Source organism: Myotis nattereri (genome assembly GCF_964212035.1).
Source record: "Myotis nattereri genome assembly, chromosome: 3".
In the NCBI taxonomy this organism is placed as follows: domain Eukaryota; kingdom Metazoa; phylum Chordata; class Mammalia; order Chiroptera; family Vespertilionidae; genus Myotis; species Myotis nattereri.
Genome location: NC_138077.1, coordinates 71347087 through 71375000, shown reverse-complemented (window position 1 = coordinate 71375000; position 27914 = coordinate 71347087). Strand labels below are relative to the sequence as shown.

At 39.6% G+C, this 27914-nt stretch overlaps 1 protein-coding gene across 1 annotated transcript in view; it reads right to left on the bottom strand.

Annotated features, from left to right (window-relative positions):
- Positions 1-690: 690 nt before the first annotated feature.
- The window catches only part of LOC308515895 (leukocyte surface antigen CD47-like), a 146202-nt gene continuing 118978 nt past the window's right edge, over positions 691-27914 (bottom strand). Inside the window, exons 6-7 of the mRNA XM_081086559.1 lie at positions 8369-8403; positions 691-2617 (exon numbers count right to left, since the gene is read on the bottom strand). Of these exons, the coding sequence (XP_080942685.1) occupies positions 2609-2617; positions 8369-8403 (44 nt within the window). The 3' untranslated portion in view covers positions 691-2608. The remainder of the gene's footprint in view (positions 2618-8368; positions 8404-27914) is intronic.

The following is a 27914-nucleotide window of genomic DNA, read 5'->3' as shown; positions in this document are numbered from 1 at the left end:
AAATAAAATTTTGCCAGAAGAATCAATGGCAAAAATGAGATCATAAAGTAAAAAGCAGATTATGAGGGGAAATAGATATATGATGCCCAAAACAAGGTTAGCAATTTTAATTAGTTGCGACAGAAAGTTGGGAGCCATGACAAGTTTGACTGAATGAGAATGAACTGGCCCAATGATGCCCAAGCAAGAGGGATACCGCTGCTGTGGTCCATTTTCCAGAGAAGCTGACAATGACTCAAAACAAGACTTGCTTTCATCTGGCATTTATCCTGCTACCTCTCTGCCTTGTCTCATGCAGTGAATGCCTCCAAAGATAGGCAGCGTTAAAAACCACAAAGGATGGATAAGTCCCAGTTGAACCCTAAATAAAAGAGAACTTACTGCATATTAAAAGGAACAATGTTAGTGTATAAAAAGTCCACTGTAAAGATTTTCATAGCTGACTTTTGCTTAATAGAGAATGAGAATTTCAATCTTTTTCAAGTCCATCTGCTTTTTCCCTCCTTTCAATGAAATTGTTTTCTAAAATAACAAACAATATTCATAAAATATAAATATTTTCAGAAAACAAAGAGCAGCAGGAGCCATGCAAGTTGTATAAAGGAATACAGCTCCCTCTACATAATATAATATTTTGGACAGCAACACAAATAAGGAAAAATTAGTTTTCTTTTCTTTTTTTCTTTTTTTCAAGAAGTGCTGTCTTCATAGTGTGTTCGGTTTTCTGAGAGGCATCACAGGTCATAAATTCTGGTTTACCCTGGGCAAACCACTTGGTCCCAACATGAAATATGACAATCAATTTGACATTAAAGAGGCACATGGGAACATTCAGTGGACTGGGAAATAACTATTCATAATATGACTACAAATAGGAATGTCTTATTATTACACAAGCAGGAAGAATCACTAGTATTTTTAGAGGGTATTGGTGAGCAGTTAAAAGACTTGGCTACTGACCTAGAAGTTTTAAAAGTTTTATGATCAAATATTCTCATAAAACATAATCCCACTCAATAAAGATCTTTGTTTTTAAATGTTTTTGCTAAAGGCGTGAATTAGCATTTGCTCCCCTGTAGGTACCCCACTGTTGTTTGTACAGAAGAAGCATGTGCCTGTCTTATACACGTGCACATACAAATACACACCCACAAAGGAGGAAAACGAGTGCTAATAACCTAAACATTCTCCAGGTGACCACACTGTCAGAACGTTAATTTTCTTCTAACGGAGTAGAAAACGAGGGGTTTTGCTTTACTTTTCAATCGTGGAGTCAGGGGAATATGAGGCAGGACACAAGAGGAAGATGATGGGTGTATATCATGCAACACAGATACAGTAGCTATAGAACCGCCCTTTCGAGGGCTGATCTATTGGCCTGACAGTGACACACACTTTGTTGCCATGCAGGGGACATACAGTTAAAACCTCCATCTTGGTTTTTCATGCCCCAGATCAGAAGAGAAGTGAAAAAACACCATAGACTATGCCTTCAAATCCAAGGAAGGGAATACATATGTTACAACCATCACTATTTTTGCTGAAACGTGTGAACACAGTTCTCTGAGAACAAGTCTGGCTCCTTTCTGCAATGACGCTACCATGTCACTGGACCATGTTCAAAGAGGAGAAAAGGTGCTACATCTTGCACAGCAGAAGCAAACAACAGGAGGACAAGACAGGGGTGAAAGGTTGTGTGAATAAAAGAAAAAGACGTTCATCAATAAAATTACCCTAAATCTGCCCTAGCCTGTTAGCTCAATAGATAGAATGTGGGCTGGCAGACTGAAAGGTCCCAGGTTCCATTCAGGTCCAGGGCTCATGTCCAAGTAGCAGGCTCAATCCCCAGTAGGGGGCGTGCAGGAGGCAGCTGATCAATGATTCTCTCATCATTGTTTCTATCTCTTTCTTCCTCTCCTTTCCTCTTTGAAATTAACAAAAATATATTTTTAAAAATTACCCTAAATCTGTTGAAGGAAGAATGTGTGAATGGCAACCCCCAAGAGTGAACACCATGATCTCCAAGAGTATCACATCACACAAAAGCTACACACAAATGTTTCCAACTAAATTCCTGTCTTTACTTAATTTGCTATGCCCTTGACCTAGAAGTGGCAGACTCATTATCCGGCTAACACCATAACTGCCAAAGTGGCTGTGAACCTCAGTTTCCTGAGGTTCGATGGAAGCCACCATTTTTCAGTGACATCTCTGTGTAACCATCAGGTTAGTGCCAGGTAATTTTCATCTTGAACCAATTTATACTGCTGACCTAGAGCCAAAAGGTCCTAGAATCTGAAAGGTGTCATTCTTGGAAGTTGCCCACTCTACTTTTGCTCCTAATTGAAGAAAATTAATAATTTGAATCTCAATTGGGCACACAACACAGATCATTAATACTTTTATTAACTAAATCACAAATGTTTTGAATAGATACTTAACTGTAATAACCATTTAAAAGTCAATGATTTACTTTCTCTTATAGATGAGATTCACTTTTCTTGTTTTCTTCTCTTGAACAGTGAGTGAGTCAAGGTCAGGGTCCTTAAACAGAAGTGCATTCCTTTCATATCTTACTACTCTGCAAGTCAGAGTCCCTCACTTCAATTCATTTATCCTGAAAATTTAAGAAATGAAAATTTAGTTATTATGTGTCTATTTTCAATGCATTAATTAGTTGATATAGCTTAAAAATTTGGAATTGTTTCAGGTATATAATATCTAAAAGTAAAGTATTTAATCTTAGGTTTGCAAAGGTCACAGATATAATGCAGGGAGATCATTAGCCATTTTCCTGGCAGTAAGGGAAAGGGCAATGCCAAATGAGAGTAAGGATCAACCAGGTCTGATCACTTTCATTTGCTGGGTTAGCTGAGGACAAACCAAGGGATGCTGATTTTGTAAAGCAAAAGATACTGCTCATAGAATACTATTCCATCACATTCACTTTACATCTGTATCATTCATTTAATGTAAGTGAAACAAACATGTGATTAGGTATAAATCAAAGAGGAAACATTCCCTAGGAGGGTACTTTGAACCTCACTCATGGATGAGGCAGACACACTGTGAGCATCATGCTGTTAGCTGTCAGCTCAACGATCCCACCAGACAGACATTTAAATTTAACCAACAAATTCTGAACAGCTAAATGTTAGCAAAATTAAGGACATTTCAAAGGTCATTATAGATTTTACTTTGGGCCCTGTGCACGAAACTTGTGCATGGGTGTGGGAGGGGTCCCTCAGCCCAGCCTGTACCCTTTCCACTCGGGGACCCCTCAGGGGATGTCTCATTGCTGGTTTAGGCCTGAGCCAGAAATATCAGGCCTAAACTTGCAGTTGGACATCTCTCTCGCAATCCAGGACCGCTGGCTCCTAACCACTCGCCTGCCTGCCTGCCTGCCTGCCTGCCTGATCGCCCCTAGCCACTCTGCTTGCCTGCCTGATTGCCCCTAACCACCTCTGTCTGCTGGCCTGATGCCCCTAACTGTTCCCCTGCCTGCCTGGTCACCCCTAACTGCCACTGCCTGCCTGCCTGATTGCCCCTAACCACTCTGCCTGCCTGCCTGATCACCCCTAACTGCCACTGCCTGCTGGCCTGATTGCCCCTAACTGCTCTGCTGTCTGCCTGATCAACCCTATCTGCTCCCCTGCTGGCCTGATTACCCTTAATTGTCTCTGCCTCAGCCTCCACCATGCGGCTTTGTCCGGAAGGATATCTGGAATGACATCCAGAAGGTCATTTGGCTGTAGGGTCTAATTAGCATATTACGCTTTTATTAGTATAGATGTGCTATGAACAAACAAAAACTTCTTTATCTTCCAATACAGTGGTTCAAAAAAGTCACTTCTTAAGGGAAATTAACAAAGGAAATGGTACTCAAGGTTATTATAACTGGTTTTCTGACCCAGGGGAAAAGGGTTTCATTACTCTAATCAACTAAAGAAGAATGACTCCACAATAGAAAAGGAAAGAACAAAAAATTAAAAAAAATAGGATACCAGAATGAAAACATGAGCAAACCATGTCACAATTTCATGCACTAGTTCTTTGTTTAATACCATTTCGTTTATTCTTACTAACTACGATTTTTTGGGGAGGGCTGTAATTAGTATAATAAAACATGCATTTTTGTAATAAAGGCTGTGACACACAGCTATAAAAGTGTGATGATTCTGTGCCTGCTTGTTGAACACAGCCTAAACATTCTTTTAAACTTAATTCACGAACAGACATTAGGTGTGATTTTACTTTTATGCAAACATTAATTGTACTGTGGAATACAGCCTGTTACATTAATGCTGCACTTTTGCTAGAAAGGTGAGCAGGTAGGTCACAGACTTTAAAATAGTAAAATGGAAAATAAACTATTTGCATGATCAAGTCATGACAGTAAATACTAAGTGAAGGAAGAAGTTTTTGACAAGGTAAAAACACATTAAAATGTAAACAGAGCTAAATGAATACTTATAGCATTTGATATCTCTGATCTCTTTAACAAATGTGTGTGCTTGAAATATTTAATAAAATTTTAAAATTGTTAGCTCAGAGTCCCCCCCCCCACCCCCCCCCACCCCCCCCCGCCACACACACACACACTCAAAAAAAGCAAAATCTAGAGTGGCCAAACATTTTTCTTATTTATTTATTTATTTATTTATTTATTTATTTATTTATTTATAAGAGAGGGCAGAGAAGAGTTGGTGTTTTGTTTTTAAATATTTTGTTGTTATTGATTCCTAGAGAGAGAGGCAGGCAATACAGAGAGATAGAAACATCAACAAATGAAAAATATCCACAGTTGGCTGCCTCCTACATGCTCCCCACTGGAGGTCAGGCCCACAACAGGTCTGTGTCCTGACCAGGAATTGAACCAGTGACCTCTTGGTTCCTGGTTCAAAGCTCAATCACTGAGCCACACCAGCCAGACTCTCTCTCCCTCTTTCTAAGTCCTTTCCCTAAAAGTTAGAACCAAATTCCTTTGTGGAAAAGCAGAGATATTATGCCCCCATGGCTTAAGTGCAACAAAATCACCAACACAAGCACAAAAGGAACTCTGTCAAGATTATAAAGATTTGTGCCAGATTACACGTCATATAAAAATCATTTCACAGTAACTTTCACTACATCAGAAAGGTTTTTTAAAAGGCAGTAGCTTCTCTTTGCTGTGAGCAGTAGGACTGGAGATCTGATGGGTGACACCCTACAGCTTTTATATGACTAGTGGTGCAATTTTAACAGAGTAGATTTAAGTTTTGTAAATGAACACGTGTAAACCTTTATGCTTTGACAGTGTCCCTTTTATTTAAAACGCCGTATTTCCTGGAAGCAATTTTATTTCTTTTCAATGTCTGTATTTTAACCAATCTATAATTGTATGTGCTTTTTATACTTACCATCATTCATCATTCCTTTCAATTCTTTAAATGCCAAGAATTTAGTAACAAGCCAAGCAAGTAATTAGTAAGGTTCCACAATTAAAAATCACCTATAATAACAAAAGCATTATATGCTAATTAGACCAGACAGCCAAACAACCTTCCAGATGAAGCCAGGGCTGCAAGAGCTGAGCCCCTTGCATGAATTTTGTGCATTGGGCCTCTAGTTTCTAAATAAACAACTAGGTAGTAATATCATGATCATGCCAACTATTCCACAGCTGTCAATACAAATTAATTTTAAGGCATCTAATTACAATGCCTTTCTGTGGATCATACCCATAGCCCCCCCCCCCCCAAAGGAAATAGTCAGTTGAGAATATAGATCTAGATTTAGGGAGAAAGAAAGTGAAATATTTTGGTCTAATCCCATGGTGAGAGACTATATCTTCCTAAAATGTATAAATCAGAAATTGTAACTAATTGAGGTTCTTCTATATTGGGGGCACTATAGACTTCATTTTGGCCAATATAAGAATTCAGTAGTCCCCTAGCCCAGTATCACTTGCTAATGCATGCAACTACTTGGGAGACACAGAGGAGTGCATTTTTTTCAGAGGTGAGAACATTATAGCAAAACCTTTATTTCTTGATTAATATTAAAAATAAAAAGAGAGGTCAAGGTAGAAAAAAAACAAAACAGTAGATTTTCCCCAAGGCATAGAGAAAATATTCTAATTGCTTTGGGGACTAGTTGAAATTATGCTCTGTTAATGGATCAAGAAATATATACAAGTTCATCATAATCACATATCATTAAGGGGTCCCTCTACAGCAGCGGTTCTCAACCTGTGGGTCGCGACTCCTTTAGGGGTCGAATGACCCTTTCACAGGGGCCGCCTAAAACCATCAGAAAACACATATATAATTACATATTGTTTTTGTGATTAATCACTATGCTTTAATTATGTTCAATTTGTAACAATGAAAATGCATCCTACATATCAGATATTTACATTACGATTCATAACAGTAGCAAAATTACAGTTATGAAGTAGCAACAAAAATAATTTTATGGCTGGTGGTCACCACAACATGAGGAGCTGTATTAAAAAGTCGTGGCATTAGGAAGGTTGAGAACCACTGCTCTAGAGCTTTCTGAAGAATATTTCAAATATCCTATATAACCAAGAGCTAATATGCAAATGGTCATTATACACTCCTGCCCTCATGCCCTCGCGCCCTCACACCCTTGTGCCAGGGCTGGGGAACCTGAGGCTGGGCCAGGGGAGCTGAGGATGCACCCCTCCACCCCACTGGCACCAGGGCCAGGGGGCCAGAGGCCAGGCCGGGGAACCTGAGGTCGCACCACCCACCCCAGCACTGGGCTGGGGGACCTGAGGCTGTGCCCCCTGCCTGCAGGGCTTGATGGGGTAGAGCTGGCCAGGTCTGGGTCTCGCACAATTTCGAGGCACATGTGGGTGGGTGGGGACTTGACTCTGGGTCCCACTGTGTGGCCCAGAATCTGACAGGAGGGAGATTTATATATACATTTTACTAATTTTCTTTCATCTCTGACACTTGTATTATAGAGAAAGGGCAAATAGCAATAATAACATATTTCCTCTAATTAATTCCCTTTTAATGTGCATAAATTTCAAGCACCAGGCCACTAGTATTTATATAAAAATAGAATCTATTTCATGTCCTTCATACTAAAATTTACATAAACTAACATTTAAACTATGTAGTAAATGGTGAATCCTGTAGTCTAAAACCAAGGCAGTAAAGGTTAAAAAGGAAAGCTTGCCAAGTCTCACTAATAGTTTAAGTAGTGTCTTATCCTCAACATTCTTTTTCTGTGCAGAATTTGCTACCCCACCTAGTCCATCGCAGTTCAAGAAAACCTAGTGTCTTGAAAAAATTATTGAAGTCCAAAATACATAGCAACATAATAAATAATACAGTTAAACAAGAGATAAGAGCAAAACAATCATTTGTAAGTCATGCAAAGAAAATGTGTTAGGATTTAATGGCTGGATAAGCTCTGACAGAGGCACAAGAAAAGCTGCTGTGTGTTTGTGACAGTGTAGCTATGGCACCAGTCTTAGAATAAACACCCATGGTAGAGCACCCCTATTCCCCCTTGCCTTTCAGGCATGTCTGTTGAGGCTCATCAGAATTAGTAGCATATGCAATCCCCACTTCCTGCCACACAGGAGTCTCACCTCTGGCATTCCAGGTACAGCTGCCATTAAATCCTTTATGGGAAGATGAGTACAATACAGCCCTTTCCAAGTGTTATTTGCAAAAAGTAGCTTTTGTGCCTGTCACCATGATGAGTCTCTCTTTATAAAGGTTTTCTTTTAAGCCCCCTAATTTATTTCTCTCATTTTATCTCCTAAATATGTTCCTTTTCTTGGAATTTTCTCAGATAGCTTGACAAGATATCCAAGATATAGTGAAAACAACAGTACAGTTTGGAGGAAGAAAAATGCTTATAAAATGAGGGAAATGAATCATAATTCAGGACAAATACTTTAACCAATATTTACATTAATTTTATAAATTATTATTTTAAATAAAATCAATTTAATATAAATTTATCCCTCATTTTAAGCCTGAAATACTGTTTTGTACATGCACATCAAATAAATACAACAGGTGAGGCAATATATTAGAATCAGCTTTCCTTCAGCAGAGACAATGACCACTATACTTACACATAAACTTCCCAATACTGGGTATGAGAAATCTGCAGTATCACAAGGAATCACTTATTCTATCTCATTGCTATTAAATGAACAAACATAGGTTTTAAAATAGAATTGGATTCAATTATGCAAAGTTTATGAAATGACTTCAAAGTTCTCTTAATTTGATTTTACACTAAATAGACACCAAAAGGGTTCAATATTTCAGTTATGATTCCTCAGATGAAAACATCAAGTTATCAGGCTCAATTCATTTAACAATTTTTAACTTACCCTAGTAGGCTGTGTAGTCTTCTGCTTAGAACCTGCTAAAATTAGAAAGTAAAAAAATGAATTTAATAAATGAAAGAAATTAAGACTATACTGGTACAGTGTTAAATTTTAAGATAAAATATTGAGAGGTGGTTTCCAAAATGGTGGTGGTATAAGTGGAAGCTACACTAACACTCTCCAAGGACCAAACTGGAATTACAACTAAAATACAGAAAAACCATCCTGAATAATCAACTGAAGTCTAGCTGGAGAGAACACTGATAGCCAAGAATGGAAAGTGGAGACCACATAGAGACTGGTAGGAAGTATGGAGGAGCTAAGGGTTGGGCAGGCTCCCAGCAGCTGAAGTTCTGGAGGCATATTTCAGATGTGGGGGGTTTCCACTGAGAACCCTGGGGTCTAAACCCCAAGCTGGGAGCCCCAGCCCAGAGCATCAGACCTGAGAAAGGTACCCACATAACATCTGGCTGTGAGAAGCACCAGAGTTTCTGTCTGCCAGTGAGATATGGCTGGAAATGCAGGCACCCTCTTAAAAGGCTAATGCACAAAATTTTATGTGCAGCCAATCAGCTTGGGATCCAGCAGAGGGAGGGCAGAGTGGACTAGAGCTGTGTGAAGAGAATTCAGGATTGAGTATTCTGGGGTTAGAGTTCAGAAAACAGCAACCACAGTTTCCTTTGATGAGTCATTCCCTCACACTCTAGTGAGCATCTTTCTCGAGCAAACCTTTACCATCCAGGCAGTTTTTGCCTGAGGGTGGGGGAACAATTGAATTGTTGGAAAACCTCTCATCCCACTTTGTGCTCAATAGCATGAGGCAAATCAAGACTGAATATCAATCACACTGCAGGCAGAGGAAGATGTCTGGAGGCTCTGAGTCTTTCCCTGTTTTCCTCCTGAGTCTGGGGCTAGGAAATCAGATCCTGGTGCACATCTTGGTCATTTCCAAAGACATCCAGACCCATCAGAGGGAGCCACAAGCTGTGGGTTACTCATAGTTTCAAACAGGATATTCAGGGCCAGTCACAAACAGCGTCTGACATTGTCCTGCACTAGAGATTGGGACTTGTAGCAGACCTCCCTAAATCAAAGACACAAACCCAAACAGGCAGCTAAACTGGAAAGAAAAAAACAAGCCCCAACTGAAAGAATAAGAGAATTCTTCACAAAAAGAGCTAAATAAAATTGAGATAAGAAATTTATCAGATATAGAGTTCAGAATAATGATGGCAAGGATGCTCAACAGCATGAGAAAAGACATAGTAACTATGAAGAAAGACCAGTTGGAAATCAAGAATGAGATGGCACTAATAAATAATGCAGTGGAAATAACACACAGCAGATAAGGGAAAGCCAAGGATCAGATAAGTGAAGTAGAAAACAGCATGAAAAACTTCACTTAATCAGAGAACCAAAAATAAAAAACAATTAAAGAACAGGAGGACAGCTTAACAATATTCACATCAGAGGAGTACCAGGAAGTGAAGAAAGTGAGCAAAGGCTAGAGAAAGTGTTTGAATCAATAATGGCATAAAATTTCCAAAACCTGGTGAAGGAAAAGTCACACAAGTTGAAGAAGCACAGATCTACCAAGCAAGAAGAACCCAAACAGATCCACTCTCAGGCACATCATAATTAAAATGCCAAAAATTAAAGACAGAGAGACAATCTAAAAGGCAACAAGAGAAAAGCAATTTGTTACCTACAAAGGAGCTCCCATTAGGCTGTCAGCTGATATTTCATCAGAAACTCTACAGGACAAAATGGAATGCCATGAAGTATCCAAGATAAGGAAAAACAAGATTCTGATATAAAGATTACTATATCCAGCAAGACTATAATTAAAAATACATAATGAAATAGATTCCCCCCCAAAAAAGGAATTTATCACCACCAAACCAGCACTGAAAGAAATGATAAAGGGAATGCTCTAATGAGAAGAAGAAGTAGAAAGAGAGAAACATAGACATAAGGAATTAAAATGGCAATAAATAGGTACCTATCTATAATAACCTTAAATATAAATGGATTAAATGCTACAATCAAAAGACATGAGTAGCTGAATGGATACAAAAACATGAAAACATGATCCAATTATATGATCTCTACAAGAGACCCACCTCAGAACAAAAGACTCACACAGAATGAGAGTGAAGGTATGGAAAAATACTTTTCATTCAAATGGAAATGAGAAAAAGCCAGGGTAGTAATACTCATGTCTCACAAATAGACATCAAAATGAAGGCCATCAAAAGAGACAGTAAAGGTTACTACTTAATACTAAAGGGATAAAGCCAATAAGAGGCTATAACCCAGGTAAACATATATCCACCCAATATAGGAGCACCTAAATATATAAAAACAAACTTCTGGAGTACTTTAAGGAAGAGATTGACAGTAATAAAATCATAGTAGGGGATTTTAACACCCAGCTAACTTGACTAGATAGATCTTTGAGATGAAAAATTAACATGGGAACAGTGACTCTAAATGATACACTGATCACATGGATTTAATTGACATTTATAAAACATTTCCCCAAAGCTGCAGAAAATACATTATTCTTAAGTGCTCAGGGTTCATTATCAAAGTTATACCATATATTAAGACACAAAACAAGTCTCTACAAGTTCAAGAAGACTGAATTCATATCAAGCATCTTCTCAGATCCTTATGGAATGAAATTAAAAATCAACTATAGTAAAAACATTCAAAAACATTAGAACACATGGAGGCTAAATAGAATGTTATTAAACAAATAGAGGCTCCACGCACAAAATTCATGCAAGAGTAGGCCCTTGAGGCCCAGGCTGGCCATTCCAGAAGGTCGTTTCAGGGACCGGTCTAATTAGCATATTAGCTCTTTATTAATTAGGATGAATGGGTTACCAATGAGATCAAGAAAGAAATAAAAAAAAATTCCCAGAATACAAAGAAACAGGAGAAACCAAGATGGCGGCATAGGTAAACACCAGAGATTGCTGCCTCGCACAACCACTTCAAAAATACAACTAAAAGAAGGAACGGACATCACCCAGAAACACAGGAAGGCTGGCTGAGGGGAAATTCTACAACTATAAGGAAAGAGAAAAGCATACCCAGACTCAGAGGAGGCGCAGTGAGGAAAATACAAAGGTGGGGAGGTGCGTGTGGAGCGGGCTGGTGGCTGAGGGCGTGGTTGTCTGTTTCAATCCAGAGGGAGTCTCAGGCTCTGAGCTCCAGTTCTGGGCAAGCCTCTGGGAACCCAGACTCAAACGGGAGAAGCGGGACTGTCTGGCATCAGTCGGAACTCCAGGGCAGCTTTCTCTCCAAGGTTTGCAGCGGTTGCTAGGACTCTGAGAGGCCAAGTCTCTGGGGACAGGACTGAAAGCAGCCATAACTGCTCGCTTCACCCACCCTGTTGATCCCCTGGGACCCGCCCTGCCCAAGCCTTGCACAGAGGCATTTGTGGGATAGCCCTAGGCAAAGGCTAGATTAGCACCTCCCTAGAGGACAGAAGTTCTCCCCCTGAAGACACAGCTGATTCTCACAGCCAGTTGGCCTGGAGGTCAAATCCCCCCCCCCCCCAGTATTACCTACAACAATCAATGCTTAACTACAACAAGACTGCACACAAAGACCACAAGGGGGTGCACCAAGAAAGCATAAAAAATGCGGAGACAAAGAAACAGGACACAACTGACAGAAATGGAGGATATAGAGTTCAAAACCACACTTTTAAGGTCTCTCAAGAACTGTCTAGAAGCTGCCAATAAACTTAGTAAGGCCCTCAAAAAGACTGGTGAGACCGCCGATAAATATAGTGAGATCCTCAAGAAATCTAATGAGACCCTCGATGTTGTGATATAGAACCAACTAGAAATTAAGCATACACTGACTGAAAAAAAGAATATTATACAGACTCCCAACAGCAGTCCAGAGGAGCACAAGAATCAAGTCAAAGATTTTGCTCACATGAATATACTGCATCTCCCTCCACTTTGTGGTGGGTAAATGCTGTCATCTACGCACCCCACTGTGTAATCAACATCTTCCCTACTAAGTGGGCAGAACATGACAGTGACCAATCTCTGCCTCTGCTCCATCACCCACCCTTAGCTCACTGCTCTTGTTCCTTGTAGCCTAGTCTTCTTTTTCCTTTCTTTCACCTTTCCAGTGTTCAAAGCTCTAGGTAAGTAACAAATGAAAGAAAATATTAAGATCCCTCTGAGTTTAAGAAATTATTCTCGACAGTTTGCTTTAGCTACAGCCAAGTCCTTCTCTATGTGTTCCTTCTTAGCTTACCCTTCACTGCTTCTGAATGGATTGGTTAATGAAGATGAAGGAATATAGGGCATGAAGAACATGACAAAGGAAAAAGAATTGCTCTAAGTGCATAAAGAAGAAGAGAGAACTTCCTTAAAAAAACAAGCGAGGAGTACCAAGAGCAGCTAAAACCAGTCCCAAATACAGAATCAGGGTCCTGCAGATACAAAAGCCTCAACCAGCAACATCTTGTGAATGACTCTGGAGGAGGAGGATGCTACCAGTTAGAGTAGTCAACCGCACTGCTCTGAATTGGATGACAGCACTGGATTTGCTTATTAGTAGGTTGAAGCAGGCCCCAGAACTTCTCTAGTTTTCTATGCTATTTATTTACTACCTTTCCTCCAGACCCACTTTATGAAGCTCCCAAAGCTGATGGGAAATGTGGGTAAGTGAGACCCAACTCAAGGGCAGCCACTCTCTAGGTGGGCCAGAAGCCGATAAGGCTCTGGAACAGGGAAAATGACTGCTGACTGGCCTGGAAAGTTTCTTCTCCCCCTGACATCTGAAGGGAGAGTATCAGATGAAGACTAGAAAGTTGGCAATGGTAAAGGAAGGTGACAAGGGAAGTAAACAAGAAGCTCAAAGCTTACAGCTCTAGATAAGAAAAGCTATTAGTGAGAAGACATAAATAGGATGAAAAATAAGAACATAAAAAGGAGAGGATGAGCTAGTTGGCTATCAGGGAAAGAACCACAGGGAGAGGAACCAAGTAACGATAACTGGCAGAAGGGCTAACTGACTTGTTCCTGAAAGGGCAGCATGATGACTCAGTCCTTGGAGACATACTGAATCCTTCCACTTTCTCAACAACCTACTGTTCCACTTCCTGTGAGGCCCACTTATGTACCTGCTCCCATGAGATTCCCATCACTCTTACTGTCATGTGAAGTTTAAAGTAAAGCTCCCTCAACTGGAGGTACACAGAGAGCAGTTTGGTCCTTGCAACCAAAGGAAAGAAAACCTCTTTTTAAAGTACTGTGGCGTGCCTAGTCAAGGTGGCTCAGTGCTTGAGCATCAACCTATGAATGAGGAAATCGTGGTTCTACTCCTGGTCAAGGCACATGTCCAGGTTTTGGGCTCCATCCTTGGTGTGGGGTGTGTAGAAGGCAGCTGATAAATGATTCTCTCTCATCACTGATGTGTTTCTCTCTCTCTCTCTCTCTCTCTCTCTCTCTCTCTCTCTCTCTCCCATTCCCTTTCTCTCTGAAATCAATGAAAAATTTAAATAGATAGATGATAGATGATAGATAGATGATAGATAAATAGATAGATAGATAGATAGATAGATAGATAGATAGATAGATAGAGTACTGTGGAGTGAAATGGGTTTGGGAATATGAGTGAATTTACATTTAGCCACCTTCCAAATGAAACAGGCAGAAATATAGAACTTTGTTAGGCACCATCATGACTGGCACATGTAAATAACTCACTTCAATTAAGCCATGCCTTCTATCTACGTTCCATCCAGGAAAAGAATAATGAAAAGTGATGAAAATTACTGATTGCTAATGTAAAGGGTCAAAGGTCAGATTTTGGAGTTATATTTTGGAACTCAATAATATTTTTATCCAAATTAGTATTAAGAACTGCCAAATCAGAGAACCAAGATTGCAGCATAGGCTAATACCTGTACTTGTTGCCTCCAACAACCACATCAAAATTTCAGGTCAATACAGAACAACCATCATACAGAACCACCAGAAAGCTGGCCAAATGGAAATCTTACAACTAAAGAAGTGAAGAAGAAAGTGCATGGAGACTGGAAGGAGGTGCAGAGGCGCAGAACATGTTAGTCCGGCACCCACCTGTGCTGTTTTCTTAATCAGAAGAGAGATCATCTCTGTGAGGCCACCTATGAGGAGCAAGGGGTCCCAGCACCACACAAATGCCTGGCCCAGGGTCCCAGACCTGGGAAGAAAAGTCCCTGTGACTACAGGCTGTAAAAACCAGTGCAGATTGGGGCCCAGTGACACAGAGGCTGCTGGAGACCAAGCTGTTCCTCTTTAAAGTCCAGCACAGGAACTGATCATACAAGGTCCCACTTCTCTGAGCTCCAGCACTAGGGCAAGGCTCTGGGGGACACAGATACATATGAGGAGTAAATGGATTGTCTGGCATCAGGGAAGGAACTTGGGAGCAGCTTTCTCCCAGACAAAGGTGCTTGCAGGGGTCATTGTTCCTGAGCTGGGAACTCCCCAGTCATGAGGATGACTGGCAGCCATTTCTGTTTGCTCTGCACTGGGGATTCCTTGAGATCCTGCCTCATCCAATTTACAATCCCAGCCAAACTGTGTACAGTGGATTTTGCATATTAATGGCCTGTCCTTTCTCAGGTTAAAATCTCTCAAACAAGCTTCAGCTTGGTCAGGGAGCCACAAACCTATCAATAAAAGGGCCAAGACCTGGCACCAGCACCAGCCTGCCTTGCTTCATAAGTGGACCTCGTCGGGGTACTTTCAAACCTGATACAAAGAGGAGGAATCTGCAGATCTCTCTGTAGCTTCTGATGGGTGGCCCCTTTGCACCTCCCTGGAGACCCAAAGGCCAGTGTACACAGTGATCAGTGTCAGACCATACCAGATTCCAACTCTACACATCCATAACTGACACACTCAAGGGCAGACTCAGTGAGCACCAAAACCCTACTGAAGCCAGTCCTGCTCATAGGGGTGTTTCCTGCATAGCAGCTCTCCCACTGTAGTGGCAGCTGGTCCTCACAGCCAATTGGCCTGGAGGTCAATTCATCCCAGGGACACCAACAACAATAAAGTCTCAACTACAACAAGACTGGGCACACAGCCCACAAAGGGATGCACCTAGAATTCCCAGCTCAGGTGACTGGGGAGGCTGAGCCATTGGGTCCTATAGAACACCTTCTACACAAGGCCACTCTACCTACTCAAGAAGACATAGCAGCTATACCCAATACATAGAAACAAACACAGGGAAGCAGTCAAAATGCAGAGACAAAGACAAAGAAATAGGTCACAAATGAAAGAAATGGAAGAAAGCAAACTACTGGATATACAGTTCAAAGCCATGATTATAAGGTTACTCAAGAATCTTCTAGAAACCTCCAAGGGACTTAGTGAGGCTTTCAAGGATGTTAGTGAGAATGCAATAAATAAATAAATAAATAAATAAATAAATAAATAAATAGAAAAGGACCAGTCAGAAATTAAGCATACACTGACTGAAATAAAGAATAATATTCAGGGATTCAGCAGTAGACTAGAGGATCCTGAGAATCAAATCAATTACTTGAAATATGAGGAAGCAAAAAACTTCCAACCAGAAGAGCAAAAAGAAATAAGAATCCAAAAATATGAAGATAATTTAAGGAGCCTCTGGGACAACTTAAAGCATAACAAGATCCTCATTATGGGGGTGCCAGAAGAAGAGAGAGTGCAAGATATTAAAAGCCTCTTTGGAGAAATAATGACAGAAAACTTCCCCTCCCTGGTGAAATAAATAGACTGATAAGTCCAGGAAGCAAAGAACACCCCAAAAAAGGAACCCAAAGAGGACCACACCAAGACACATCATAATTAAAATGCCAAGGGCTAAAGACAAAGAGAATCTTAAAAGCAGCAAGAGAAAAGCAATTAGTTACTTACAAAGGAGTACCATATAACTGTTAGCTGACTTCTCAATGGAAACTATGCAGGTCAGAAGGGAGTGGCAAGAAATATTCAAAGTGATGAATAGCAAGAACCTACAATCAAGATTACTGTACCCAACAAAGCTATCTATATATATAAAACTCTATTATGCAAATAGACTGAACAGTGGAACAACTGAACAACTGGTCACTATGATGTGTGCTGACCACAAGGGGGCACGTGTGGAACATGGCAGGCATTGGCAGCAGGCGGCAAAGTGTCGACCATGGCAGGTGTAGGCTGTGGTGGATGGTGGAGTAGATAAGCAGGGGGCCAGACCAAGGTGGGCACCAGTTGCTGTTGTCGGGGCAAGCCTCTGGTGGTTACTGAAAATTCTTTGCTTCCATGAGCCAAGGTCCCACCCAGCACTCACAACTGCTGCTGGAGCTGTCCCCGCTAACACCTGCTGCTGGTGCCTGGTGCCAGCCCCAATTGTTCAGCACCGTCAATGGGTGCAAGCTGTGGCTGCCAGCCCCAATCGCCCTTCAGGGCTTCTCTACCTCCCTCTGCTCCTGAGGGGCTATTGGGGCAGCAGCCGCTGCTTACACCTCCTGACAGTGCCGGTCCCACTCAGCCCACGCCATCATCGCATGGGAGAGGCAGTGGCAGGAACGGGGCTGCTGGCAGAGATGGGACCAGGGGCCATGGTAGGAGGGGCCAGGCAGGAGAGTGGAGGATGGGCCTAGACCTGCCACTATGTCCACTGTAGCCTCATGGCCGACAGTTCCTTTCAAGGTCCAAGAATTTGTGCACTGGGCCCCTAGTCATTTAGAATTGAAGGTCAGATAAAGAGCTTTACAGACAAGAAAAAGCTAAAGGAATTCATCACCACCAAACCAGTATTACATGAAATGTTGAAGGGTATTCTTTAAGAATAGGGAGAAGAAGAAAAAGATCAAAACATGAACAATAAAATGGCAACAAATACATATCTATCAATAATTGAATCTAAAAACCAAAATAATTGAACAAGAAATCTAATGAACAGAACAAAGTGGTGAATAAAATAGAATCAGAGGCATGAAAATGGAACAAACTGATGATTCCTAAAGGGAAGGGGTGGGTGGGAAGAGATTAAAAAAAGATTTTATATGCATATATGCATTACCTATGGACATAGAAATTAGGGTGGCAAATGCCAGGGGTGGGATGGGAACTGGGTGGAGGGGGCTATGAGGGTGGGAAAGGGAAAGAGGACATCTGTAATAATCTCAACAATAAAGATTAAAAGAGAGAAAGAAAAAAAAATAGAACTGCCAAGTCACTCCTGTTCTATCCTAATCACATATAAAGAACAGTTTATGAGCTCCAATTCTGAGGCACAAGGAACATCATATTTGCTGAGCCTAGTCTGAAAAAAAAAAAAAAAAAGGATCTATAAAGAACAGTGATTCAAAGGGACACAGGTCAGCTGTGGTCCCTCTAATATAATAAAACCAAACAGCACAGAAGTTAATTTTGCCTGAGTTAATCCTCTCCAATAAGCATCTGACCTATGTAACAGAAGAATGACGGTAATGTATCTGCTGCCACCATGGGCCTAAGGCATCAACAGCCACATCTACATCATTTTTAAAACCACAAACCCTTAAGCATTTCATATGAGCTCACTTGCAATGTTTTGATTTGTTCTTCTCTCCCTGAAACACTTGACACATGACATAAATATAATTCTAGTTTGTGAATTTTCAGAAATAATTTTTCTGTTGATACTAGATTCCCCTCTCTTCCAACAATGGATAAGACAATATCATTGAAATTTTTTTTATCTCTAATTCTCATCATTCTAATATATCTGATATGTGGTCAAAAATTTTTTTACTTCTAGTAGGTTAATTTGCATCAAAACATGATTATAGTCTTTATGCATATATGCATTACCTATGGACATAGAAAATAGGGTGGCAATGACTTTAAAAAAATTAACAAGTATGTAAATATCCTATATAAAAAATAAGCTTAACTTGATCGAGTTTAGTTTATTGTAATCTTCTGTATGCTCTCATGTTTTTATTGTTCTCAGCCTCTAATTTCATTTTATAAAATTTAAATGCTCCCATTAAAAATATCCAACACAGTTAAGACCAGAAATAAAAGGAAAGTTAAAATCTTATTCCATAAAGTAACAAGTAAGGCCACAAATTTAAACTTGGAAATAATGTAAATGATGAAGTTAAACTTCTCAGAGGAACATTAGCTTAATCTTAAAAAGATAACTTAGATTTTTTTTTAATTATCTGAGGATTTTATTGCATGTAAGTTGAGACATATTCATTAGGCTTTTCCAAAACAGAGCATCTGCAATGAGTAAAAGTTATTCTGGAAAAATTTACAATTTTTACTTCCTGTTTCAAATGCTCAAATTTGCAACCTTAATGTTATACATACTCAGCTTCACAGACTCTATAAGAAACACACATCCATTTTCCTAGTCTACAGCAGCATCTACAGTGCAACGTTCTTCTACCTTTGCTCTTCTTACCCTTCAACTGAAGGCAGGGGTGCCTCTGAACTCTGGCATCAGGCAGGTTGATGTGAAAAGTTAATTTAGAATATTCTCATCATGTCAATAAAATGGGTTAAATTCTTAATTTACACATGGCATGTTTAAGTATGATAAATAACAAATAACCTAGGGAATTTTCATAATTTCTCTTTATTTTTCATGTGAGAACAGTACATTTGTAATTTTTTGGTTTCATAGGCTTCTTAGGGATGTTAGCAATGGAGAAAGGGGAGAGCAAGGTCAAGGGGGCTGGCAGCTAGACAATGCCTGTTTCCACTTGAGTCAGCATCTCCAGATCTACTGGCAACTGTACAGCACATCCTTCTTTGTTAGACATGAAAAGCATGGGGGGTATGGCAATAAAAGGGAGGGCAAACCAGATAATGAAGGGAAAAAATAACACAGATCTGACCATCAGTGAGTGATACCTAATACTACATAATGCTGTATGGGTACTGTAGCTTGCACACTGTTCTCAGGCATTCACAGGGAGCAACATAATCAGAAGTTCCATTTTCCAGAACCAGACAAATGGTGATTAGAAGATTCAACAAAAATAGAATATGTATCAACATTCATAATGTAATGCTCCTGATAGCTACCAAATGAAGGCAATTCTGCTTTATAAGTCTTAGTTGTATTTTAGGAATTTATGAGGCATGAACTGAGAAAATTTTAGTGACAAAACCACTCTGATTTTATGAACACATAAACTAAAGATAGGTAAATTTTAATTAAGGACTGTTTTAATCCTATATAACAAAAGCCTAATATTCTAAGTGTCAGATCACCTGGTCGTCTGTTCAACCAATCAAAGTGCAATATGCTAATAATATACTAAAGCGGTAAAACCACTTGCTATGATGTGCACTGACTACCAGGGGGCAGACAGTTGACTGGTCAACCAGTTTCAATGACTGCACTGACCACCGGGGGCAGATGCTTTCGCTGGTAGGTTAGCTTGTTGCTGGGGTCCGGCCAATCGGGACTGAGCAAGATGGGCCAGACACACCCTGGAGCCCTCCGGAGGTTCCTCCCCAGCTGGCCAACCATTCGCGTCCCTCCCCAGCCCTGATCGTGCACCAATGGGGTCCCTCAGCCTGGCTTGCACCCTCTTCCAATCCGGGACTCCTCAGGGGATGTCAGAGAGCTGGTTTCAGCTCGATCCTGCAGGCCAGGTGGAGGGGCCCCACTGGTACACGAATTCATGTATCGGACCTGTAGTTGTTTAGTAAGCATTAATTCAAGGGATACAAAGCATATTTAACAGAATTGAACTCCATGATCAGTCAGCAAAAGCTGAAGTTCAAATATAAAGATAAAATGTATTTGAATGTACTGTGCAAGTCATATGAAAAATTATTTGATTATTTGAATTTGTTCAATTCAAAAAGTATTAGAATTGGAGATTTCACAAAGTTCACCTAAAGCAATTCAGAAAGACTGATATTTTATTTGATTAACTTGTAATTTTGGATTATTTTGATGAATATTTAAGAGTTTGCTTTATTTCATAATATAAAAAAGAGTTTTTTAAGGGAGACTAATAAAAACCAGATTGTAGGTAAAATCTTTAGGCACTCACTATTCAAAGCACCTATCTCTATATATGCATTAAAAATAACTTATACAGTCTGGCTGCTGTGGCTCAGTGGTTGAGCTTCAACCTATGAACCAGGAGGACACAGTTTGATTCCTGGTCAGGGCACATGCCCAGGTTTCAGACTCAACCCCCAGTGGGGGGCCCAGGAGGTAGCCTATCAATGATTGTTGCTCATCATTAATATCTCCATCTCTCTGAAATAAATAAAAATATAGTTTGAAAAAATAACATACAAAAGCTTGTCAACTGATACTTGGCAGATTAAATACAAAGTTTAGAAATAATAAGTTGATTCCACACTTAGTAACAATTGATTTTAAAAATAACAAAAGCCTAAATTTTAAAACACAATGTTTTTATTATAGTGTAATGCTTTTCAATAAAAATGTTTCAAAGTCAAGTATCAGAGGACACTGCTCCTTAATTAGCAAAAATGACAGATTTTGAATTTTAATTCCTGTCCACTTCTGGGCATCAAGGCCTATAATCAGTCCAGTCTGCAAGAAGAGCAAGTGAGAAGTAGGTCTCTGTGAAAGAGCGCTATCACACAAACAATGGTCAATTAAAAACCCTTTTCTAGACCAGTTCCAAGATGGCAACCAAAGGGCTCGCAGGCTGCATGATAGTGAGTGAAACAGTGAAATGAGAGTGTGTGCACATGAGGGGAGTGTCTGTATTTGTGAGTGAGGGACAGCTATATTCCACATGACAGTCAGGCACTGGTGGACCAGCCTCCAATGGCTGGGCAGCATCTACTACTGCTGAAATCTCTCCTGGAGCAGCCAGCTCTGCCACAGAGATGGCACCATCTTGAAGGGGAGAGCGGCTGTGATTGGAAGCCCAGCATTACCTTCAAACAGGGAGACCTTGGATACTTTCTGCGACCCTACAACCAGAACACCCAGGAACCAGATGCCTCAGCTGAAAACCCACAAACACTGAGACTCCAGGCTCCCTGGCCACAGGCACCTGAAAAGTTTGTCCAGTGGGAGACAAGGTGACAGCTGAATATGAGGTCAGGTCCTGCACCTTCTCACAGAGAAGATAGAAGAAACAACTGAATCAAATAACATCCACCCAGAATTGGCAAATTAAACACAGCTGGTGAGGTAATTGGTGCATGGAAAAATCAGAGATCACCTGGAAAGAGTCAACGCAGGAGAGAGTGAGCTACATAACCAGACACCCTGAGAGGAGTGAACCTGGGGAGACAAAGAAGATCCCCCATATGAAAGAAAAGGCGGAATCACCGAAAAAAGTAGTAAACAAAATGGAGGCAAGCAATTTGTCAGAGAAAGAATTCAGAGCAATGGTCAAAAGAATGCTGAAAAGAATGGAAGACAAATTCAATGTCTAAGAATCAAGAGGAAATGAAGAAGAACCAAGAAGAAATGAAGAATGACATCGCTGCAATAAAGGACACAATAGAAAGCATCAACACTAGACTAGAAGAAGCAGAGAACTGCCTCAGTGAGCTAGAAGACAAGGTAGGAAAAAATAACCAAGCAGAGCAGCAACTGGAAAAAAAAACTTAAAAAACAGGAGGGCCTAAGGGAACTTTGGACAACACAAAACAAAACAATATCTGCATAAAAGGGGTACCAGAAGGAGAGGAAACTGAGCAAGCAATAGAAAACCCGTTTGAAGAAATAACAGAAAACTTCCCTGATGTTGGGAAGAAAAAACTCACACAACTCCAAGAAGCTCAAAGAGTCCCAAAAAAGATGAACCCAAAAAGACCAACACCAAGACACATTATAATTAAATTGGCAAACACCAATGACAAAGTAAGAATCTTAAAGGCTGCCAGAGAGAGACAGTTATCTACAAAGGATCTCCCATCAGACTGTTAACTGATTTCTCAACAGAAACACATCAAGCCAGGAGGGAATGGAGTTAAATATACAAAGTCATGCAAAGCAAGGATCTGAATCCAAAATTACTGTCTCCAGCAAGGCTATCAATCAAAGTTGAGAGTGAAGTCAGTAGCTTCACAGACAAAAAAAGGACTAAGGGAGTTTATTACCACCAAACCAGCAATGGAAGAAATGTTAAAGGGACTGCTGTAAGAAGAAGAAATAGAAAACGAAGAAAGAACACAGGCGTAAAGAATAAAAATGGCAACAAACAAGTACCTATCAATAATAACTTTAAATGTAAATGGATTAAATGCCCCAAGAAAAAGACATAGGGTAGCTGAGTGGATAAGAAAACATGACCCATATATCTGCTGTCTACAGGAGAACCACCTCACAATGAAGGACTCACACAGACTGATGGTGAAGGAATGGAAAAAAGTTTTTCAGGTGAATGAAAATGAAAAAAAAGCTGGGATAGCAATACTTATATTTGAGAAATTAGACCTCAAAGTGAAGGCCATAACAAGAGATAAAGAAGGCCAATTCATAATACTAAAGGGAGCAATTCAACAAGAAGATATAACTCTGATAAATATATATGCACCCAATACAGGAGCACCCAAATACATAAAATAACTTCAAGAAGATATCAAGGAAGAGATCAACAGCAATATAGCCATAGTCTCCTACTACTAAAACCATTGGATAAATCCTCTAAACAAAAAATCAGCAAAGAAACATGAATCCTAAATGACTCATTAGATCAGATGGAATTAATTGACATCTTCAGAACATTTCACCCCAAAGCCACAGAATTTAAAGGGTGTCCCAAAATTCACGCAAGAAGTAATTTTGATAGAAAACACAGGTTTATAATTAAAAATTGTTTATTGATACATAAAGTACACAGTATAGGATTATGTATGGAATAGGATATCAGGTAAATGGCTTCTCAAAATGTCCAATACTTGACCACGGTGCCAAATTGATGTCCCTGGACTCTCAGCAACACTCTCACGAACTGCTTTGATGTTTTGTGTTGAACGACTTGTTGAAGGACAGCCAGAGTGTTTAAGATCACTAGTTTTTGATCCAGTCTCCCTAGATTTTTTAATTAATCTCTTCACAGTTGATGTTTAATCACTATTCCAACCATATTTTGCATGAAAATTGCAAACTGTAGCTGCCAAACCTTCATTATTTTTAAAATATTGCTCAACAATGAAAATACATTGTTCTTTTTTGTAGCACACCATTTTTAATAACCCCGAACTGTCAGCTGTCACGCTATTTTGTTGTTGTTGTTGGCAACACTTTACGGCACACATGGAGTAAAATTCAAATTTTGCATGGATTTTGAGACACCCTTTATGTTCTTCTCAAGTGCACATTGTACATTTTCAAAGATAGACCATGTATTGGTTCACAGGCAAAGTCTCTTCAAAATCGAGACAATAGAAATCATATGAAGCATTTCCTCAGATCACAATGGCATAAAATTAGAAATCAACTACAATAAAAACAATCCAAAAAAATCCAACATTTGGAGGCTAAATAGCATGCTATTAAACAATGATTGGGCTACCAAAGAGATCAAGGAAGTAATAAAAAGCATAATGGCAACAAATGACAATGAAAACACAACAATCCAAAATCTATGGGACACAGTGAAATCAGTGTTGAGAGGGAAGTTCACCGCTCTATAGGCCTACCTCAAAAAACAAGAAAAAATGGTAATAAATTATCTAACCCTATAACTTAAAGAGATAGAAAGAGAGCAACAGGGAAATCCAGCCTAAGCAGAAGAAAGGAAATAATAAAGATTAGAGCAGAAATAAAAAACATAGACACCAAAAAAAAAAAAAAATCAACAAAACCAATAGCTGGTTCTCAGAAAGGATAAACATAGCCAGGCTCACCAAGAAGCAAAGAGAGCGGACCCAAATAAACAAAATCAGAAATGAAAGAGGGGAAGCAACAACCGATCCCACATAAATACAAAGAATTATGAAAAAATAAAAAAACCTGAATAGGCTGATACCACCAAGGAAATTGAAGCAGTGATCACAAATCTTCCAGCAAACAAAAGCCCTGGTCTGAATGGCTTTACAGGGGAGTTCTACCAACCATTCAAAGAAGAACTAAAACCTATCCTCCTCAAACTATTCCAAAAAATTCAAGAGGAAGGCACACTTCCAAGCTCTATGAAGACAGCATTATACTAATTCCAAAACCAGATAAAGACATCACAAAAAAAAGAGAACTGCAGGCCAATATCCTTGATGAACATAGATGCTAAAATCCTCAACAAAATTCTAGCAAATCAGATTCAGCATTAAATTAGAAAGATCATACACCATGACCAAGTGCAAATTATTCTGGGGATGCAAGGATGGTACAATAGCCACAAATCACTAAATGTGATACATCACATAAAGAAATTGAGAGACAAAACCACATAATCATATCAATTGATGCAGAAAAAGCATTTGCCAAAATCTAACACCCTTTCTTGACAAAATCTCTCAGCCAAAGATGGAATAGAGGGATCATACCTCAACATAATAAAAACCTTATATGACAAACCTACAGCCAACATCATACTCAATGGGCAAAAACTAAACTCACTTCTCCTAAGAACGGGAAGAAGACAGGGATGCCCACATTCACAACTCCTGTTTGACATAGTACTGGAGGTGCTAGCCATAGCAATCAGACAAGAAGAAGAAGTAAAAGGTATCAAAATTGGAAAAGAAGAAGTAAAACTGTCCTTATTCACAGATGACATGATATTATACATAGAAAACCCCAAAGACTCCATAAAAAAACTACTAGACCTAATAAATGAATTCAGCTATGTAGCAGGATACAAAATTAATACCCAGAAATCTATGGCCTTTTTATACACCAACTAGAGGCCCGGTTCACAAAATTTGTGCATGGGGGAAGGGGTCCCTTAGCCCCCGGCCTGCACCCTCTCACAATCTGAAACCTTTTGGGGTATGTCTGACTGTCAGTTCAAGCCTAAACTGGCAGTCCAACATACCTCTCACAATCCAGGACCACTGTCTCCTAACTGCTCATCTACCTGCCTGATCGCCCCTAACCACTCTGCCTGCCTACCCGATTGCCCCTAACCTCTCCCTGGGTGCAGGGCCAGCCACACTGAGGGACTGTGGTATTCTGGTCTCTGGTCATTCTGGTCATTCCACCATTTCTGTTGCTGAGCTTTTATTATACAGGATAATGAAATCAAAGAAAGAGAAACTAAAAAAAAAAAATCCCACTTACCATTGCACCAAAAAAAATTAAGATATCTAGGAATAAACTTAACTAAGAAGGTGAAAGACCTGTACTTGGAAAACTATAAGACATTGAAAAAAAATAGAGGAAGACATAAACAAATGGAAGAATATATCATGTTCATGGATTGGTAGAATCAACATCATTAAAATGTCCATACTACCCAAATCAATCTACAGATTCAACACAATCCCCATTAAAATAATATAACAGAATATTTCAAAGATCTAGAACAACCTCTCCAAAAATTCATCTGGAATAAAATAACAAAACAAATAGCCGCAGCAATTCTGAGAAAGAAGACCAAAGTTGAAGGGATCACAGTACCAGAAAACAAGCTACATTACCAAGCCATGGATCTCAAAAATGCCTGGTACTGGCACAAGAACAGACATATAGACCAATGGAACAGAACAAAGAACCCAGAAGTTGACCAAAGCCATTATGCTCAATTAATATTTGACAAAGAAGGCAAGAGCATACAATAGAGTCATGACAGTCTCTTCAATAAATGGTGCTGGGAAATTTGGTCAGATACATGCAATAAAATGAAACTAGATCACCAACTAACACCATACACAAAACCAAACTCAAAATGGCTAACGAACCTAAAAGTAAGACAGTATAACCATAGATATCCTACAAGACTCCATAGGCAGCAAAATAGCAGACATACGTAATAGCAATATCTTTATTGACACAGCTCCTAGGACAATGGACTAAGAAGAAAATAAACAAATGGGACTACATCAAAATAAAAAGCTTCTGCACAGCAAAAGAAACCATCAACAAAACAACAAGAAAGCCCACTGCATGGGAGAACATATTTTCCAATGCTCTTTTCAGATAACGGTTAACTCTCCAAAATTTACGGAGAACTCATACAACTTAACAAAAGGAAGATAAACAATCCAATCAAAAACTGGGCAAAGGACTTTAAGTAGAACTTTATGAAAGAGGACATACAGAAGGCCGAGAGACATATGAAAAAATACTCAAAATCACTAATCATCCAAGACATGCAAATCAAAACAACAATGAGGTATCATCTCACACCTGTCAGAATGGCTATCATCAACAAATCAACAAAAGACAAGTGCTGATGAGGATGTGGGAAAAAAGGAACTCTCATGCACTGCTGGTGGGAATGCAGACTGGTGCAGCCACTATGGAAGACAGTATGGAGTTTCCTCAAAAAATTAAAAATGGAACTCCCATTTGACTCAGTAATCCCACTTCTAGGAATATATCCCAAGAAACCAGAAACACCAATCAGAAAGGATATATGCCCCCATATGTTCATAGCAGCACAATTCACCATAGCTAAGATATAGAAACAGCCTAAGTGCCCATCAGTAGATGAGTTGATTAAAAAATGTGGTACATCTACCCTATGGAATACTACATTACTATAAAAGAGAAGGAACTTTTACCATTTGCAACAGCACAGATAGAACTGGAGAGCATTATGCTAAGCTAAATAAGCCAGTTGGAGAAAAATAAATATCACATGTTCTCATTCATATGTGGGATATAATGATCAACATAATCTGATGAACAAAAACAGACCCAAAGACAAATGGCAGGGGAGGTGGCAGGTGGGGCTAGAGAGCAATCAAAGGACTTGTATGCATGCATATTAGCATAACCAATGGACACAGACACTGGGGCTGTAAGGGCTTTCCCAGGATGGGAATGGTTGAAGGGGAGGTCAAATGGGGAAAAAGGAGACATATAAAACTTAAGATAATTATATTATTATTATCTTAAGTTTATATATATTCATGCTTACCAAGAGGGTAAGCATGAAAAAAACAATTCTTTTCTGTTTATTAAAATCAATCCTCAACCAATTCTCCTTTTCCATAGCATGAAAAGGTTTATACATTCTAAAACATACAGCCATTTTCTTTTAAACTAGTCTATTTTCTAAATGTTTCAGTATTTCATTAGTTACGAATACATTTTCTTGATCCTAAGTTGTAAGAACCAACCAAAAGTCTTTCCAAATTATAATATACTAGTGGCCTGGTGCACGAAATTTGTGCACATTAAAAGGAGATTAATTAGAGGAAATATTTTAATATTGCTATTTGCCCTTTCTCTATAATAAAAGTGTCAGAGATGAAGAAAATTAGTAAAATGTATATGAAAATCTTCCTCCTGTCAGAATCTGGTGTGCGCCATGGGACCCAGAGTCAAGTCCCCATCCACCCACATGTGCCTCAAAATGACATGAGACCCAGACCCAGCCAGCACCCCCCACATTGGGCTAGATCCAGACCCTTCCGGTTCCACTCTT